Source organism: Hakea prostrata, chromosome 1, assembly GCF_041222555.1.
Source record: "Hakea prostrata isolate BN-2017 chromosome 1, UWA_Hpros_2, whole genome shotgun sequence".
NCBI classification, from domain to species: Eukaryota; Viridiplantae; Streptophyta; class Magnoliopsida; order Proteales; family Proteaceae; genus Hakea; species Hakea prostrata.
Window position 1 is genome coordinate 18,235,218 of NC_142600.1, and position 14,037 is coordinate 18,249,254.

At 37.0% G+C, this 14,037-nt stretch overlaps 1 protein-coding gene across 1 annotated transcript in view; it reads left to right on the forward strand.

The window, feature by feature from the left end:
- The first annotated feature begins 5,046 nt into the window (after positions 1 to 5,046).
- LOC149028026 (serine/threonine-protein phosphatase BSL3-like) overlaps positions 5,047 to 14,037 on the forward strand; it is a 39,133-nt gene continuing 30,142 nt past the window's right edge. The window contains exons 1-10 of the mRNA XM_089168012.1: positions 5,047 to 5,247; positions 5,586 to 6,180; positions 6,413 to 6,473; positions 6,584 to 6,662; positions 6,769 to 6,848; positions 6,942 to 7,036; positions 7,144 to 7,243; positions 12,240 to 12,309; positions 13,107 to 13,208; positions 13,289 to 13,370. Coding sequence (XP_089024138.1) covers positions 5,712 to 6,180; positions 6,413 to 6,473; positions 6,584 to 6,662; positions 6,769 to 6,848; positions 6,942 to 7,036; positions 7,144 to 7,243; positions 12,240 to 12,309; positions 13,107 to 13,208; positions 13,289 to 13,370 — 1,138 coding nt within the window. The 5' untranslated portion in view covers positions 5,047 to 5,247; positions 5,586 to 5,711. The remainder of the gene's footprint in view (positions 5,248 to 5,585; positions 6,181 to 6,412; positions 6,474 to 6,583; positions 6,663 to 6,768; positions 6,849 to 6,941; positions 7,037 to 7,143; positions 7,244 to 12,239; positions 12,310 to 13,106; positions 13,209 to 13,288; positions 13,371 to 14,037) is intronic.

Consider the following 14,037-nt stretch of genomic DNA (forward strand, 5'->3'; position numbering starts at 1 on the left):
GATATATTTGATACACATGATTTTCATTTATATGCCTTAAGGTTTTATATTACATGTTATATAACCTTGCATTCTCTAATCCTATAGCATTAATGGTTTTATATTATATGTTATATAACATTGCATTCTCTAATCATAGAGCATTTCGGTTTCACAATATGGGTAGACTTATAAATCATACTTAGGGCTGTTTTCTCACAAATCCAAGGCCACTAGTGTGTTCAAAAGGCATCAAATAAGCTAAATACCAAGTTTTAGCCTAACTGGGACCCTAAAACCCACCGAGATGGGCTACCGAGTTGACGCCCAAAAAATGGCATATCTCGACCGAGATCTCGCCGAGATGGTCGAGATCTCGGTTTTTCATGGTAGCGAGATCTCCCACCATGACAGAGAGTACCCATCAGTACTCTTCTGACGATGTGCTGATCCAGATTCTAGGCATGGGATGCCATCAGCAAGGTCAGCGGATGTTTTTTTTTTCCCTTCTTTTTTTTTTGTGTTTTGGTACACGACTGCTTTTTATGTGCGGGGATGGGATGCTACATTAGCCAATGTATGCTATCCGCAATGGTCATTGATCTTACCAATTGGGCAATACTAGCAGCAAAGGGTGTTATTGTTTGGCCATAAACTAAATAGAGTTTTGGAAGTTTAAAAAAACTCATGTACAATTGTTTTAGTGGTAAAACCAAGGCTTTTCAGTTAAAAGGTTTTGGGTTTAACTTTTGCCAAGGCATATGTAATATCTGTATCTTATACATTAATATAAAAAATTGTATTTATAATGAAAAAAAAATAAAAATAATAATAATAATAGATAAAGTTTGGGTCATTTTCATTTGAACACCCTAATGACTTGTATCACTCTTAACCCATAAGTAATATATGTTTTGTATTTGCTTTGCTTGTAGTATCCAAAAAAATAAAATTAAAAGACATTAATCTTGTATGGCTATAGTACCCTTATACGTATTCAAAATTTTATTTTTACAATTGTATAACTCATTTTCAGACTAGCATTACATATACAAATTTCAATCCAATAACCTCAATAAAAAAACCAAGGTATGCTTGCAATTATAACTTTTCTTTTAACATTCGAGGGTTTCTTTGAATCTAAATTTACAAATCAAGCCATTGGTTGAAATTAAATAGAAACCCTTTGTTAAATAAACGCAATTCGAACATACGAAATTATATGATCTTCTCTCCAAATAAATGCAAATAGAACTATCAAGAAGAAAATAAAAAATTACAGCTTTACAAAAAAAATGTATAAAAATGACTAAACTAACTAAAACACTCTGATCATTAGCATTAGTCATTGTTGGCTTTTTTTGACACCACAATAGAGGTAGATGTAAAAATTCATTTGATTTTATTTGGGCCAAATATTAGGGGTCAAAATGAAAATTACTTTTATTACTTTTTAGGTGGGAAAGATAATAATTGTAAATCTTTAAAGTATATCTTACATCTAGACTTACTCTATAACACACAACAACATCCGGATGCAATATATATGCAATACTTTAATAAAAATGTTCATTGTGCTGTAGCTTAATTACTAAAAATGCATTGTTATGCCAATGCAGAGATGTTCTAGTGGTGAAACCAACACCTTTTAGTGAAGAGGTCATGGGTTCGACTCTTGCTGGGACATATTAATATCCACATTCCCCGGCTTAATAAAGCCCGTTTGTACAAAAAAATAAAAAGCGTTGTTATTTATGGAATTATTATTGCCCTCACTCCTCATAGTGTTAAGTGACAGTTGTAGTTGGATGTCTAATATCTATAGTTTTTTCCTTCTATAATTAAAAAACCAAAATACAATACTAACTTATTTTATAATGAACCTTTTAAATAAAGGATATCCTGGATCAGTGTCTCTATATTCATCGGCGATTGCACCTCCCCCTTCACATAGTTGATCAATTGCTTGCAATTAGTTTCAATGATAATGGAATCATAACCATTTGCAATCGCCTCTAACAATGCTCTGGTTTGAAAGCCAAAATTTACTCTCTTTTGCTGAGTTATAATGCCCTAGTAACGATGAAACTCCTAGTGAATTAATTTAATAATGATCCCAGTGCTTCCCTATCTTGTATTTGCAATCCATGATACACCGTGTTCTGTCTTCACGGCCTATTGGAACTTAGAAGTAGGAACTTCCTATGCTCTATATTTGAATCTCAATATTGGGGTTCTTCTAATGTGAGGAAGGAAGGAGTTGAGTTCAAGGTGGTCAAGAAAAAGAGGAAGAAATAAGTTTTTTTTTTTCCTTCTTTTTTAATATTTTGTTTTTGTGATGAGTATAAGAAGAAGACAATCATTTTTTTTTTATTTTTTATTTTTTTATAAGAGAATAAAATGATTTGGCACTTTATATTTAGGATTAATTTTCCCTAATTAATAAGCATAGGAGTGTAATTTGGTATAAAATGGATAAAGGAAATGTAAAACTTTCGGGTTATTTAAGGACTCTTGAATAAATCAAATATACAACATTATGATTTAACTAATGGAGCTTAACAACATTTGGCATTAATAATTATATAGACAAATTCTATATTGAATTAGCAGTTTAAAAAAGTATCGAGGATAATATAATATTTTGCTACAGTACAATGACAATAGCAACTTGGCAAGTATCTCAAAAGTATAGGTTCTAATACACATAGGCAAGTGATGGGTACCAATTCCCCTTTTAAGTATCGTGGATATTTTGTTGTTTTGAAATAAAAAAGAAAAAAAACACCATTAGTTTATTCGTTCAAGAGTCAAACTGTGAATTAGTCAATGACAATAACCTTGAAGGTTTGTTTCCAAATATTCGCAGTGCCTGTCTAAGAATTAGCCTCACACGAGGAGCCCATCCCATGAAGTTCTATTTCGGCCAACAACTAATCTTTTCTCTCCTGCCTTTAATGATGCGAACTAGGGCAGTTGAACTATTGATCGATGATCTACAAGTGGCTATTGTGTCTACTTGTGCCCTTACTTGATCACTTGGAGTTCCAAGAAACAACCCACCGTGGCCTACTCCTCTACATAACTGAGTACAAAGGGGTTGCTAATGCTACCGCTGAGTTGATATGGTTACGTCATCTACTGCTTGAACTTGGGGTTGTCGCTTTTGCACCAACTTTATACTGCGATAATATTTGAGCTATTTACCCTGTTGCTAATCCGATATTTAATGCAATAACCAAACACATCGATATTGACTATCATTTTGTTCGTGAACAAATCGCCACAAAAAATCTTTCAATTCGATTCATTTTCATATGAGACAAATCACAAACATTCTCACCAAAGGCTTATCTGTTCAAAGATTCAAAATTTTAAAATCCAAGCTCACTATCTGTTCTCAATCAACGACCTTGCGGGGGAGTATAAAGAATAAGTCTATGAATTCAAATTCAAATCCATCGTAACTAACTCTATTCTGAATTCAAATTCAAATCCATCGTAACTAACTCTATTCTCGATTGATCTTATCTCCAACCGATCAATAATAATTTGAGTTATAGTTAAATTATCAACAAGTTGTAGAGTTTGATTGTAAACAAGTTGTAATTCAAATAATATTAATATATATCTCCCACTCACTAATTGAGTATGAAAGAATCCACAATATACAAAAAACCTATTATAGATTTGGAGGGTTTTTCTTTTATTAAAAAATCTAAAATAAATTTCAAATGCATAAAAAAAAAAAAAATTCAGAAAATAGGAATGGGATTTGATACTAAAAAACCCATTACTAATAGATTCGTTGAGACACTGCTGCATTTGTTTGCTAGAATAAAGGAAGGGTGAGAAAATTATTGAAAAAATTGTAAATTTTTTACTTTTCCCTTAAATCTCAAAATGATAGATTGTTTGGTTGTTTGGGGTGGGAAAGTGAGAGACATGTCTAGTGATGTAGCAGCCCAACTTTTTCACTCTAAGTCATTTTAAAACCCTACATATTTGGTGAGACTTTGTGGGAAAATTGAGAAAAGTAAAAAGTGAGACGCACCACTATCACTTTTCCATAAAACTCTTTCATTTTCTTATCTCTCACCCCACTATACATGAGACTCATATAATTTTTTTCCCACCCCACTTTTGCAAACAAATGCAGCGTGGATGTATATTTTATTTTCTTTGGATAAAATTGTTATAGAAATTTGAAACATGGAAGAAAGTGTTGATGCAGGCATCACATGACATGAAAGGTCTAAACTGGGTAAGCCTAACAGGTGACCTAGTCTATACTGTCCCATTAATTAATAAAATAAGTAAATTAAATTGAAAAGTAAAAGTCAAAACACTTTCTTCCTGGAAGACAAAAAAATTATCCCGGCGAAGGCTTGGAGGAAACATGCACAAATTAGCAACTTCATATGATTGTCCTTTAAATGGTTAACACTCCCATATCAATAAAATTTCCCAACAAAAGTACCCGAGACATTCCAACGGCCCCGGTTCTCTCTGTCTCTGCTGCCTATATTTCTGTTTACAGTTTTAGGGTATCCCGTCACTGTTTTCAGTCTGCAAGCCACCTTGTTTTCACAATTTCTTGTCGTCTTGCAGGGTGAGAACAAGACAAGATGTCAAAGTTGGTCAGCCAACTAGACGGTCAAGATTGATCCATCAAAAAGCCTCAATATGGAATTTTCAAATTCGTCTACCATTCAAAGAAAGGCAGAATAATCGTCTTTTATTTAATAAAATGGCAAGACCCACCATAAATATTGGGTTTTACGGTCCTACCATGCATGATCCCTACCATTAGGTTTTGTTAGCAGGGGACCCACTTAAATGTTAGATTCTACTAGTTTCGAAGCTTGCCACGTGTTATGAAATATTTCCCGCGTTCCTTCAATAGAGTGGAAGTGATCACGTGGAAGTTTTTGATTTGGTAACATGGGACTGGATATTTAGATTATTAAATGGTTTTTTTTTTTTTTTGATAGAAGATTATTAAATGGTTGACACTATGAGGCCCTTGGCATTCCTCAAATGCCAGAAATCTAATGTTTATCATCAGACGGATTTGACACTTCTGTGGAGGTGATGGTAACCGGGAATCACGGTTATTAATAGAAGCCAACCGGGGCTTAGCCGGTAACTCAAGCGCTCGATTCGGTCGTCTCTGTGTCCAATTCAATTTTGGGCTCCGTCGGCGTTCCTTGCATTTGTCGGAGTTGTGGACTTGTGGGCCGTATGTATCACCACTGGCTGTTTAAGGTACGGTTAGAGAGAGAAAGCGAGAGGAGCAGCAGCAAAATAACGGGAGAGGAGAGAGAAAGCGAGGGACGGGCATTCTTTTCGATTTTTTTATATATATTTATTTTTATATTTTCCCTCTCTTCGTTATTTTGCCTCCATCCCTTCGAGGAAAAGGAAACAGAGAGCGAGAGCGAGAGAGAGAGAGAGAGGAAAGGGAAGAAGAAGAAAACCTAAGTTTTATCTTTTTGATGGTTATATAGTTATTATGTGTATCGAATTTTAATTATCTCTTTATTATTTCTGTTCGATTCGGCGATCCGAGAGCGTCTGATTGGTCTACTTCTCCTGATGAATAGGTGATTGGGGTGGGATTTTGGTGTGGTTATTCGATTTGTTGATGAGGCTTCTATGGAGAAATGCTAATCCGGCAAAAACGATAGTTCCGATCTTGAAGTTGAGGAGAACATAGAAGGGTAGCAGCAATGGACGTTGATTCGTCTATGATGCCTGACGCCGATCAGGGTCCTGGGCAGAACCACGAAACTTCTGTGGGTGGAACGATCTCGTCTATGGACAGGAACGGTGAGCAGCTCAGTGAGGCAGAGGAGTCGGCCGTTTTGGTGTCCTCAGAATCACAACCAGAACCGTCCCAGGAACAGCAACAACAGCAGCCGTCTCAGCCACAGGCACAGCAACCTCAAGTGCAGCAAGCTTCGGTAGCGGGGCCGAGGCCGGCTCCTACTTATTCGGTCGTTAATGCTATAATCGAGAAGAAAGAGGATGGGGCAGGGTCTAGGTGCGGTCATACGTTGACTGCGGTTGCTGCCGTTGGAGAGGAAGGAGCGCCTGGGTACGTCGGCCCTCGCTTAATTCTGTTTGGTGGTGCTACTGCTCTTGAAGGCAACCCTGCGGCGTCTGGGCCTCCTCCATCTGCGGGAAGTGCTGGCATCCGTACGTCCTTTACCCCAACATTTCATTCCCTGATTGTTCTGTTTTGAATTTTAGGTTATGATGGAATTCTCTCATTGATAATAACTACCCTTTGCAGCCACTGTCATGTAAATTTGTGGGAGTGCTTACTTCACCCTCAAAATAGTACAATTCTATTGCATTTTATGATTGAAAAAAAAGAAAAAAAAGAAGATTTTGCCTCTTTATTACAAGTGCCATCCTTGAATTGCAGGTCTGGCTGGTGCTACTGCGGATGTGCACTGTTATGATGTTTTGTCAAATAAATGGTCCCGGTAGGTTCGGTAACGGATCCTTTTATTTCATTCTGTTTAGTGAGCATGCCAGAGTATATTTTTTTCTTGATTTCCTTTTGGTTCAAGCTGCTGTTTCTTCTCATTTGCAGGCTTACTCCTCTTGGAGATCAACCGTCGCCAAGGGCTGCCCATGTGGCAACTGCCGTGGGTACTATGGTGGTTATCCAGGTCTGTGTAGGCTTAAATTTGTATCAATCTCTCTGTATTTAATCACTTTTTTCTTTTGTTGTAATTCTCATCAACTGGGTTTCGTCTATACTCTGGCATGGCTCAGGGGGGAATCGGTCCAGCTGGTCTGTCTGCAGAGGATCTTCATGTTCTAGACCTCACACCCCAACGACCCCGATGGCACAGGTGAAATTTCTACTCTTCAATGTTGATTGCCCTTTTTTTCGTTTTTATTTCTAAAGTTTATTGATTTTATGCTTTTTCTTTCTCTTTCTTCAGGGTAGTTGTCCAAGGCCCTGGCCCAGGTCCGCGTTATGGACACGTAATGGCTCTTGTCGGGCAAAGATTCCTCCTGGCAATTGGTGGAAATGATGGTACTTGTACTTTCCTATCAGCGTGTCTTTTGCATCTTGTTTTTCAATGAAGTGTTTGCATTTGTTTGTTCAGCATGAAGATATACAATTTTCTTTATGTTTTTCAGGAAAGCGGCCTTTAGCTGATGTGTGGGCTCTGGACACTGCTGCCAAGCCTTATGAGTGGCGGAAATTGGAGCCAGAAGGTGAAGGGCCACCTCCTTGCATGTGAGTTAATCCAACCTGATGCAATCTGAAGTATCCTTATCCGTTATGGCGCTTCAACCTTGTTTTCATGTTTTGTTTTATTTGTATGTTTGACATTGAGATGATGTGTGGGAAAAGAAATTCATCTGGCTTTTCTTGTAGGTTGTGAGTTGGATGTTCCCATCTTTGAGGTTTAACATGATTTTTAAGTTTTCTTCTTAACAGGTTTCAACTTCCTCTTTTTGTGAGTGGGGGACGGGGGATAGAGTGATTTGGAAAGTTTGATTTGAGTTTCTTCCACTCTGTTCAATTTTGGGCTTATTTGTTGATTTTCTTGGAAGATCCCAATTATTAACTCATGGAAGATAGAGTGTAACAATCATATGGTTTTAGATTTCAAACTGGGTCTTGTTCAATTCATCGATTCCGCATTTATACATGACAAAGTAAAGATGATTGACTTGCACATCTATGATGTATTTCATTGGTTTATACTTGTATTGCTTTGCCAATAGAAATGTTGCTGACCAAAAAAAAGAAAGATGGAAAATAATGCAGCCAATACTACGCAATTGGGATTAGGTTGTTGGCTATGTTTAGGCTCTATGGCCATTGGTTTACTTGTTTATGGGTTATTGCTTTAATGGGCCTAATTTCCTTGCATGGAGTTTTAGGTTTGGATACAGGAATAGTGTCTCAATTTGCTAGGGACAGTTGATACAGAGTTAGATTAGGATACTGTGTCTTTCTATTGAGATCATTATAAGAGAGATAAAGAATCTTCTATCTTTAGTCAGTTAATGAAGTTCAAAAGATAGAAGATTCTTTCTCTGTGGGGGGTTGTGATGCTGAGACAAGATGATGAGTTAGTAAGATTGTCAAAAGAGTCGGTCTCTGGCCCCAGCCTGCCCACTCTCTCTGGGGTTGGCTTGGACCTGACCCTGGTGGGGTCAGCTTAGGTTAGGGTTTACACCTCAACCCAGCAAGATCCATCCCAGCCTGGGTATCTCGTTATCTCAGTGAGATCATGAATATCTTGTTATCTTGATGATATCTGGGTAATTGTGTGTTCCTCCCATTGCAACCTGGCTTTGTTTTGAATAAAAAAAGAGAAAAGAAGTGCACCAGCTCTGCGAGATTCCGGCTAGATCTTGATTCAACTTGGTCTTTTTGAGTTGAATGTGTTGGGCTCCAGAACTTAGTTCGTGAACCATGCTAGTAACTACTTCTTCTGCAATAGCTTCCTAATAACTGCCTCACAACATTAGTACATAACAGTTTTGGCCCCAAATAGAAATACGATAACAAAAAGAGCTAAAATAATGCTGGTCATGTAGCCATAATGAAGTGACATGTTACTGCATGAATCCTTGAGCAATGTTCTTGTTATTCGTTGTGGGATGCCAAGGCAGGAGATTGTGTGATTCCTTCTCCGCAGTTAGTTAAGAGCCTTCCATTCTTTTATTCTTTATTCTTCTCTTCATGTTATGTTTCTGTTATGCTCATTCATGCATTGATCAGTTATTATTCTGCTTTAATGTCCTGCTTATTATTTCTGTCTCTCTTAACTTTTGTTGAGTTCTTTCGAACAGGTTCAAATGTTCTATATTATTCTCTTTCACCCTTTTGGATTACACATGTTGATCTCAGTCCTTGCACCTTGATTTTGATATCTGCTAGTTTTCATTTACAACATATGTCTATTAAGTTACTAAATCTTAGTTCTATTTCCAACAGCTGGCTATTTTGGGAAATAATTCCCGAAAATTTCTAAATGCTGAACCTGTTAAGTCATGGTTTCTCGATCTAGCTTATCTTCTAATTAGTAGCTATTTCCTGATTAGTTTCTTAATCTTTTTTGGTAACTTTCTATTTCAAAAACAGTGCATATCTCTTGATCTAACTGCTGGATTTATTCAAAAATTTGGGTCTTATTTCTATAATGTATCTCCAACAGTCAACTAGAATTTCAGAGGAGGATAATTCTTTGGTCAAGAGTCATTAGGTTTGAACCAAGCCTTTTCTGTTGACTCCTGCAGTTGTATCTGTTGGGCAGAATCTGAAACCTATTTCTAGGTTAAACCGGATTCTATTGTGTAAGATGTGGATTATGCAATTCTATTGAGGGTCTTCTTGAGATGGTGAAAGTGCTGAGCTATGTGGGGAAGTGAGACCAACCAGCAGTATCAAACTGATAGAGGGTCCTCAATAATACAACAGATAAATAGAAGACAGGTCACAATTCTGTAATAGGTGTAACTAATGGTTGGGTTTCTCTACACCATTGTTGAAGGATGAGTGCTTTGTTGGAGACATCAGTATTCAGAACTGTCAGATGTCCTAGGGAAGGATATATTTGACCTCAAACGACAGGATTGGGAGTCTGATGGATAAATATAAGATCAGTCACTATTCTGAAATAATATAACCATGGATTGAGTTTCTCTACATCCATGCTGAATGATTATCTCCTTCATCATGGGCATTGGTACTATCAGATGCCCAAGACGAAAGATATTTTTGACCTCAAATGATAGGCTTTTGAGTTTCTGATGGGAGAAGATACTCATTACGTGGTGAGATCATCAATGGTGAGAGGACTTTCACCGAAGGATAATATTGTTAAAACTATTAGTACAAAGGGTAGAAAAGGAAAGAAGTATCTCGGGATACGGACTAGGGCTAGAAGCTATCCAAGATGTCCTGGATTTGGATGGAGGGTAGGACTTTTGAATACCCTGGAGTTAGATTGAGAATAGGACTTTGGATCCTTTCTCGTTTCTGTTTCTAATGCTCTAAAAACTATAAAATATAAGGCTTATTCTCTGGAGTCTTTGCATATTGAGAATTGAAGCTTCTACTGAAATCGATCTCTTCTGTCTTTCTTCTTCTTCCTTTCTGTTTTTCATTATAATTGACAAATATAATATAGAGAAAATAAAATTTCTGAACTCAGGAGCTGTAAGGTTTCTTGAGAGAAGTGGGCAAAAGGACCCTGTTGGTGATGATATTTTCAGGCTTTTCTTATATAGAAAGAAGTTGGTAAAAACCCCTATTGCCAAAGGAATAGACAGGGCCAAATACATGCTTTAATGTTGGATGTATTTTAATTTTTCCTTATTGATGTTTAGGAATGTGTGTTGCTGATGCAGTAATAAATGTCCAAGAGGGTCTACTGGACTTTGAAGTACTTAATATTGGCCTATAAATGGGTTCCATAGCCATTAAGTTTCTTATTTTTGGGTTTATGTATGTATTAGGCCTAATTTATAAGCCCATAAATTGGGGGTAATAATGTTGCACTGGATTAGGTGTTAAATTCAGTTTTTGAGTTATATTAGGATACTTTGTTATTAGATAGAAATCTATTTTGATTTTTTTTACCTTATTAAGTTTTCTATAGTGATTAGGAGCCCTTTTATTAGCTGAGTTAGGAATTTTAAAAGGCCTATATATGGAATATGGAATGCATCCCCACCAGTTAAATGAATGAATTGATGAGTTGAATTTTGAGTTTTATTCATTGCTGGTGGTGGGATACAATGACATAGCATCTCCCCCCTTCCTCTCTCTCACTCGTGCTTTAATCCAGAATTGCAGGCTGGTGTATTTATAGCCTTAAAACTCAATTTACAACTTGAGAGACAAGTAACCTTGTCCTCTAAAAATGGAAACAAAATTACATGTAGAAGGAGTAAGGACATGATAAACCGACAAAAGGTTCTGCCCAAAAATAGAAAATATGAAAATAGTAACAACATGAAATAAAACTAGGCAGAAATAGAAAACTCTAATTCTTCAAAACTTGTGCATCAAGTTTGCTTCTCCAAAATAGAAACCTCTCGAAATTAGGAACTTGTGCAATGTGTGTACCAAGACTGCTGCCCTTGCAGCCACAAGACTTGTGCATCAAGTCTGCGCAATTCTCAGCATCCTTATTAATACTTGAATTTCTAACAAGATCAAATCTTTCTTACAGCAATTTAACCTGTTTTTCTCTTCTAAAACTATAAGTTGAATCGTCCCCATCTTCAATTCTTCTTCTAACCTTCTAAATTCCCCAATTCAAAATTTCTTCCCGCGGCCCCCCCCTGCCAAAAAAAAAAATAAAAACCCAAATTTGACCATCCCAAACTTTAGGGATCATCCTCGTATATTATTAGTTAACTTATCTCCAAGTTTCACCTCATTCCAGTAATTTTTCATCTCACATCTCTATATTCGGGCCTATCCATCCATACACCACATTACTTCAAAACCCTCCAATGACTATGTTCTGATCCAAAACTATCCCATCAACTACTCCAAAATCTTACAACTAAAACCCTTACTTTTTGAGTTGAGATCTTGGAAAGCTGGCCCCTAGTTGAGTCTCTTCAATCTAGAGCTGCATCACTTGCTGAAATGCTTTTATCTCAGCCTGGGTTGTTGTGCTTCTCTCTCTGAACAAAGCATGACAACTAGATGATGAAACTGTTATTTCCTGATATTATTTATTTATTGGACAGGTAAATGTTATCTTGTTGAAGCATGTTTTTTGGTTAGTGGTTCTTAGATCAGTGGAATGCTTTGTAATTGTTTTCCGTGGATGTTCCAACACAAATTGTTCATTTTATTCTAATGAAAATATTCTACAAAATAATTCCAACTAGAAGATGTCTACAGGATTTCTTTTAAATTCTAACTTTATTGCTGGAACTAATTAGTCCTTTGCTTAATTTGGATTTATATGTGGAGAAGTAATGTGGATTTAGTTTATGTAACCATTGGAATGCTGTGTAGAGATCCTTATCAAATGTTGAAAATAAAGAATGAATTCAACATCAATTGGCTTTAGATACCGAGAGACTGGTTTGATGCATGCTTGCTTTCTTCAGTTGTATCAATTATTTAATTTCATTAACTTGTATATATTGTTAATAGCCATTCACGCCTGTTTCACTTTGCTATGATTCTTTTAAAGGTTAATATTCTGATTGAACTTGGGTTGACTTCTCTGCGTGTTATGTTTGAATAGGTATGCCACAGCAAGTGCGCGTTCTGATGGTCTTCTTCTGCTTTGTGGGGGTAGAGATGCAAACAGTGTGGTGAGCTGAAATGAGCTACTTTAAATGACGTTTTATTTACAGATGTCCACCATAGGGCATTTAGTGGCCTAAGTTCGTTAGGTTTATAAGATTCTATGATGTTCTGTAATTCTGCTCTGTTACTGCTGACAATGGCATTTTGTAAACATTTGTTGTGCAGCTATGCATTATATTTGTTGAGAAAAACCTCAAATAAGTTATTTTTTGCTGGTTGTGAATGGTTATAAGATCTTATGAATTATCAATCAGATCTTCATATATATTCCTGGTATAAGAAGCCTACATTATATCTTCTCCCTGCCTCATTTCCAGCCCTGAGGGGGCATGTTGTCATTTCCAAATATTTGACCTCTGCAATTCCAGGGTCAGGAGAAGCGCAGAACATCTTTTTTTGGGCTAACTAGGGTGTCTAGATTTTGCCGAGTCATTGCTTGGGGAATACATACAACTCTACGTATGCAAACCAAATCCTTTGAAAACTATAAAAGCTGTGGGGAGGGCTCCCAAGGGTAAGGAGAGTTGAACATAGGAACATGTCAATTTGGACACGCTCCCTCGCCATGTGAGCTTCACCTTTGGGGTTAGGACACCAACTGCTACTTGTGCTTTGGCGTTAAACCTTATCGTGGACCAATGTTTTGTTGTGTGACGAACTTTACTGGATCATTTAGTTTTCCCTCTTCTTTTAATTATTTTTGATGAAAGATTGTCCAAAGTTTCTGCTTCTTGTATCAGTTTATGATCTTATTTTTTATTGTGAGTGGTAAGTGGTAACGTTGTGAGTTGTGTTCTTGTAGCCACTTGCTAGTGCATATGGTTTAGCCAAACATCGGGATGGTCGTTGGGAGTGGGCAATTGCTCCTGGTGTCTCGCCATCTCCTAGATATCAACATGCAGCTGTGAGTACCAAGTCTTTCTTCCAAACCTTTCATCATAAGCTTTTCTGTATAGATAATTATGTGCATCTTATCCTTTATAGGTTTTTGTCAATGCACGGCTCCATGTATCTGGAGGGGCCCTCGGTGGAGGTCGTATGGTGGAAGATTCCTCAAGTGTGGCAGGTGCACCTCTAACTTCACTGGTTTGAGATTTAATTATATGACTTTTTACAATGGAGATGAAATTGAATTTTTTTTACTTTGGGTTAAGACACAAACACTTATCCTGGATACAGTTTACAGCAGTATCATGGGATGAAAATGTAGGTGAGTTCTTCATGTGATTTTAGTTCCAATATTATCCCACCCATTATACTCAAAATTTAAAAGTGCTTCCTTTATTTTTTTGTTTTTGGGAGGTGGGGGGGGGGGGGGGGGGGGGGAGAGGGCAAGAAGAGCCCTCCTTCATTTTATATCTTGTGAAGTTGTTCTCTAGATTCTGTGGTCATACCCCTATTGCAACCCTGCTCTAGTCATTTGTACTGCCACACCACCTGACCACAGAAGGGAGAAGGGTTCAGTTTTTTATTCTGGAAATTTAAGGTGGAAACTGATTTGCAATATCCAGCGTATTATCCACTATGAAACTGTGTATGCTTAAAAAATAGCTTTGTTACCACGCAGTTTTTTTTGGGAATGATGTGCTGTCATATATCATTATGCTTGCAATACTATGTACCATCCTGTGTTGTATTTTGCCAAAATTAAGTCTTTTCATGCTTTAGGATCCCGACAGAAGGGTTTGGCTGAGGTAAGTTACTTAGGTCTTATTTTAATGAGAACAAGCAAA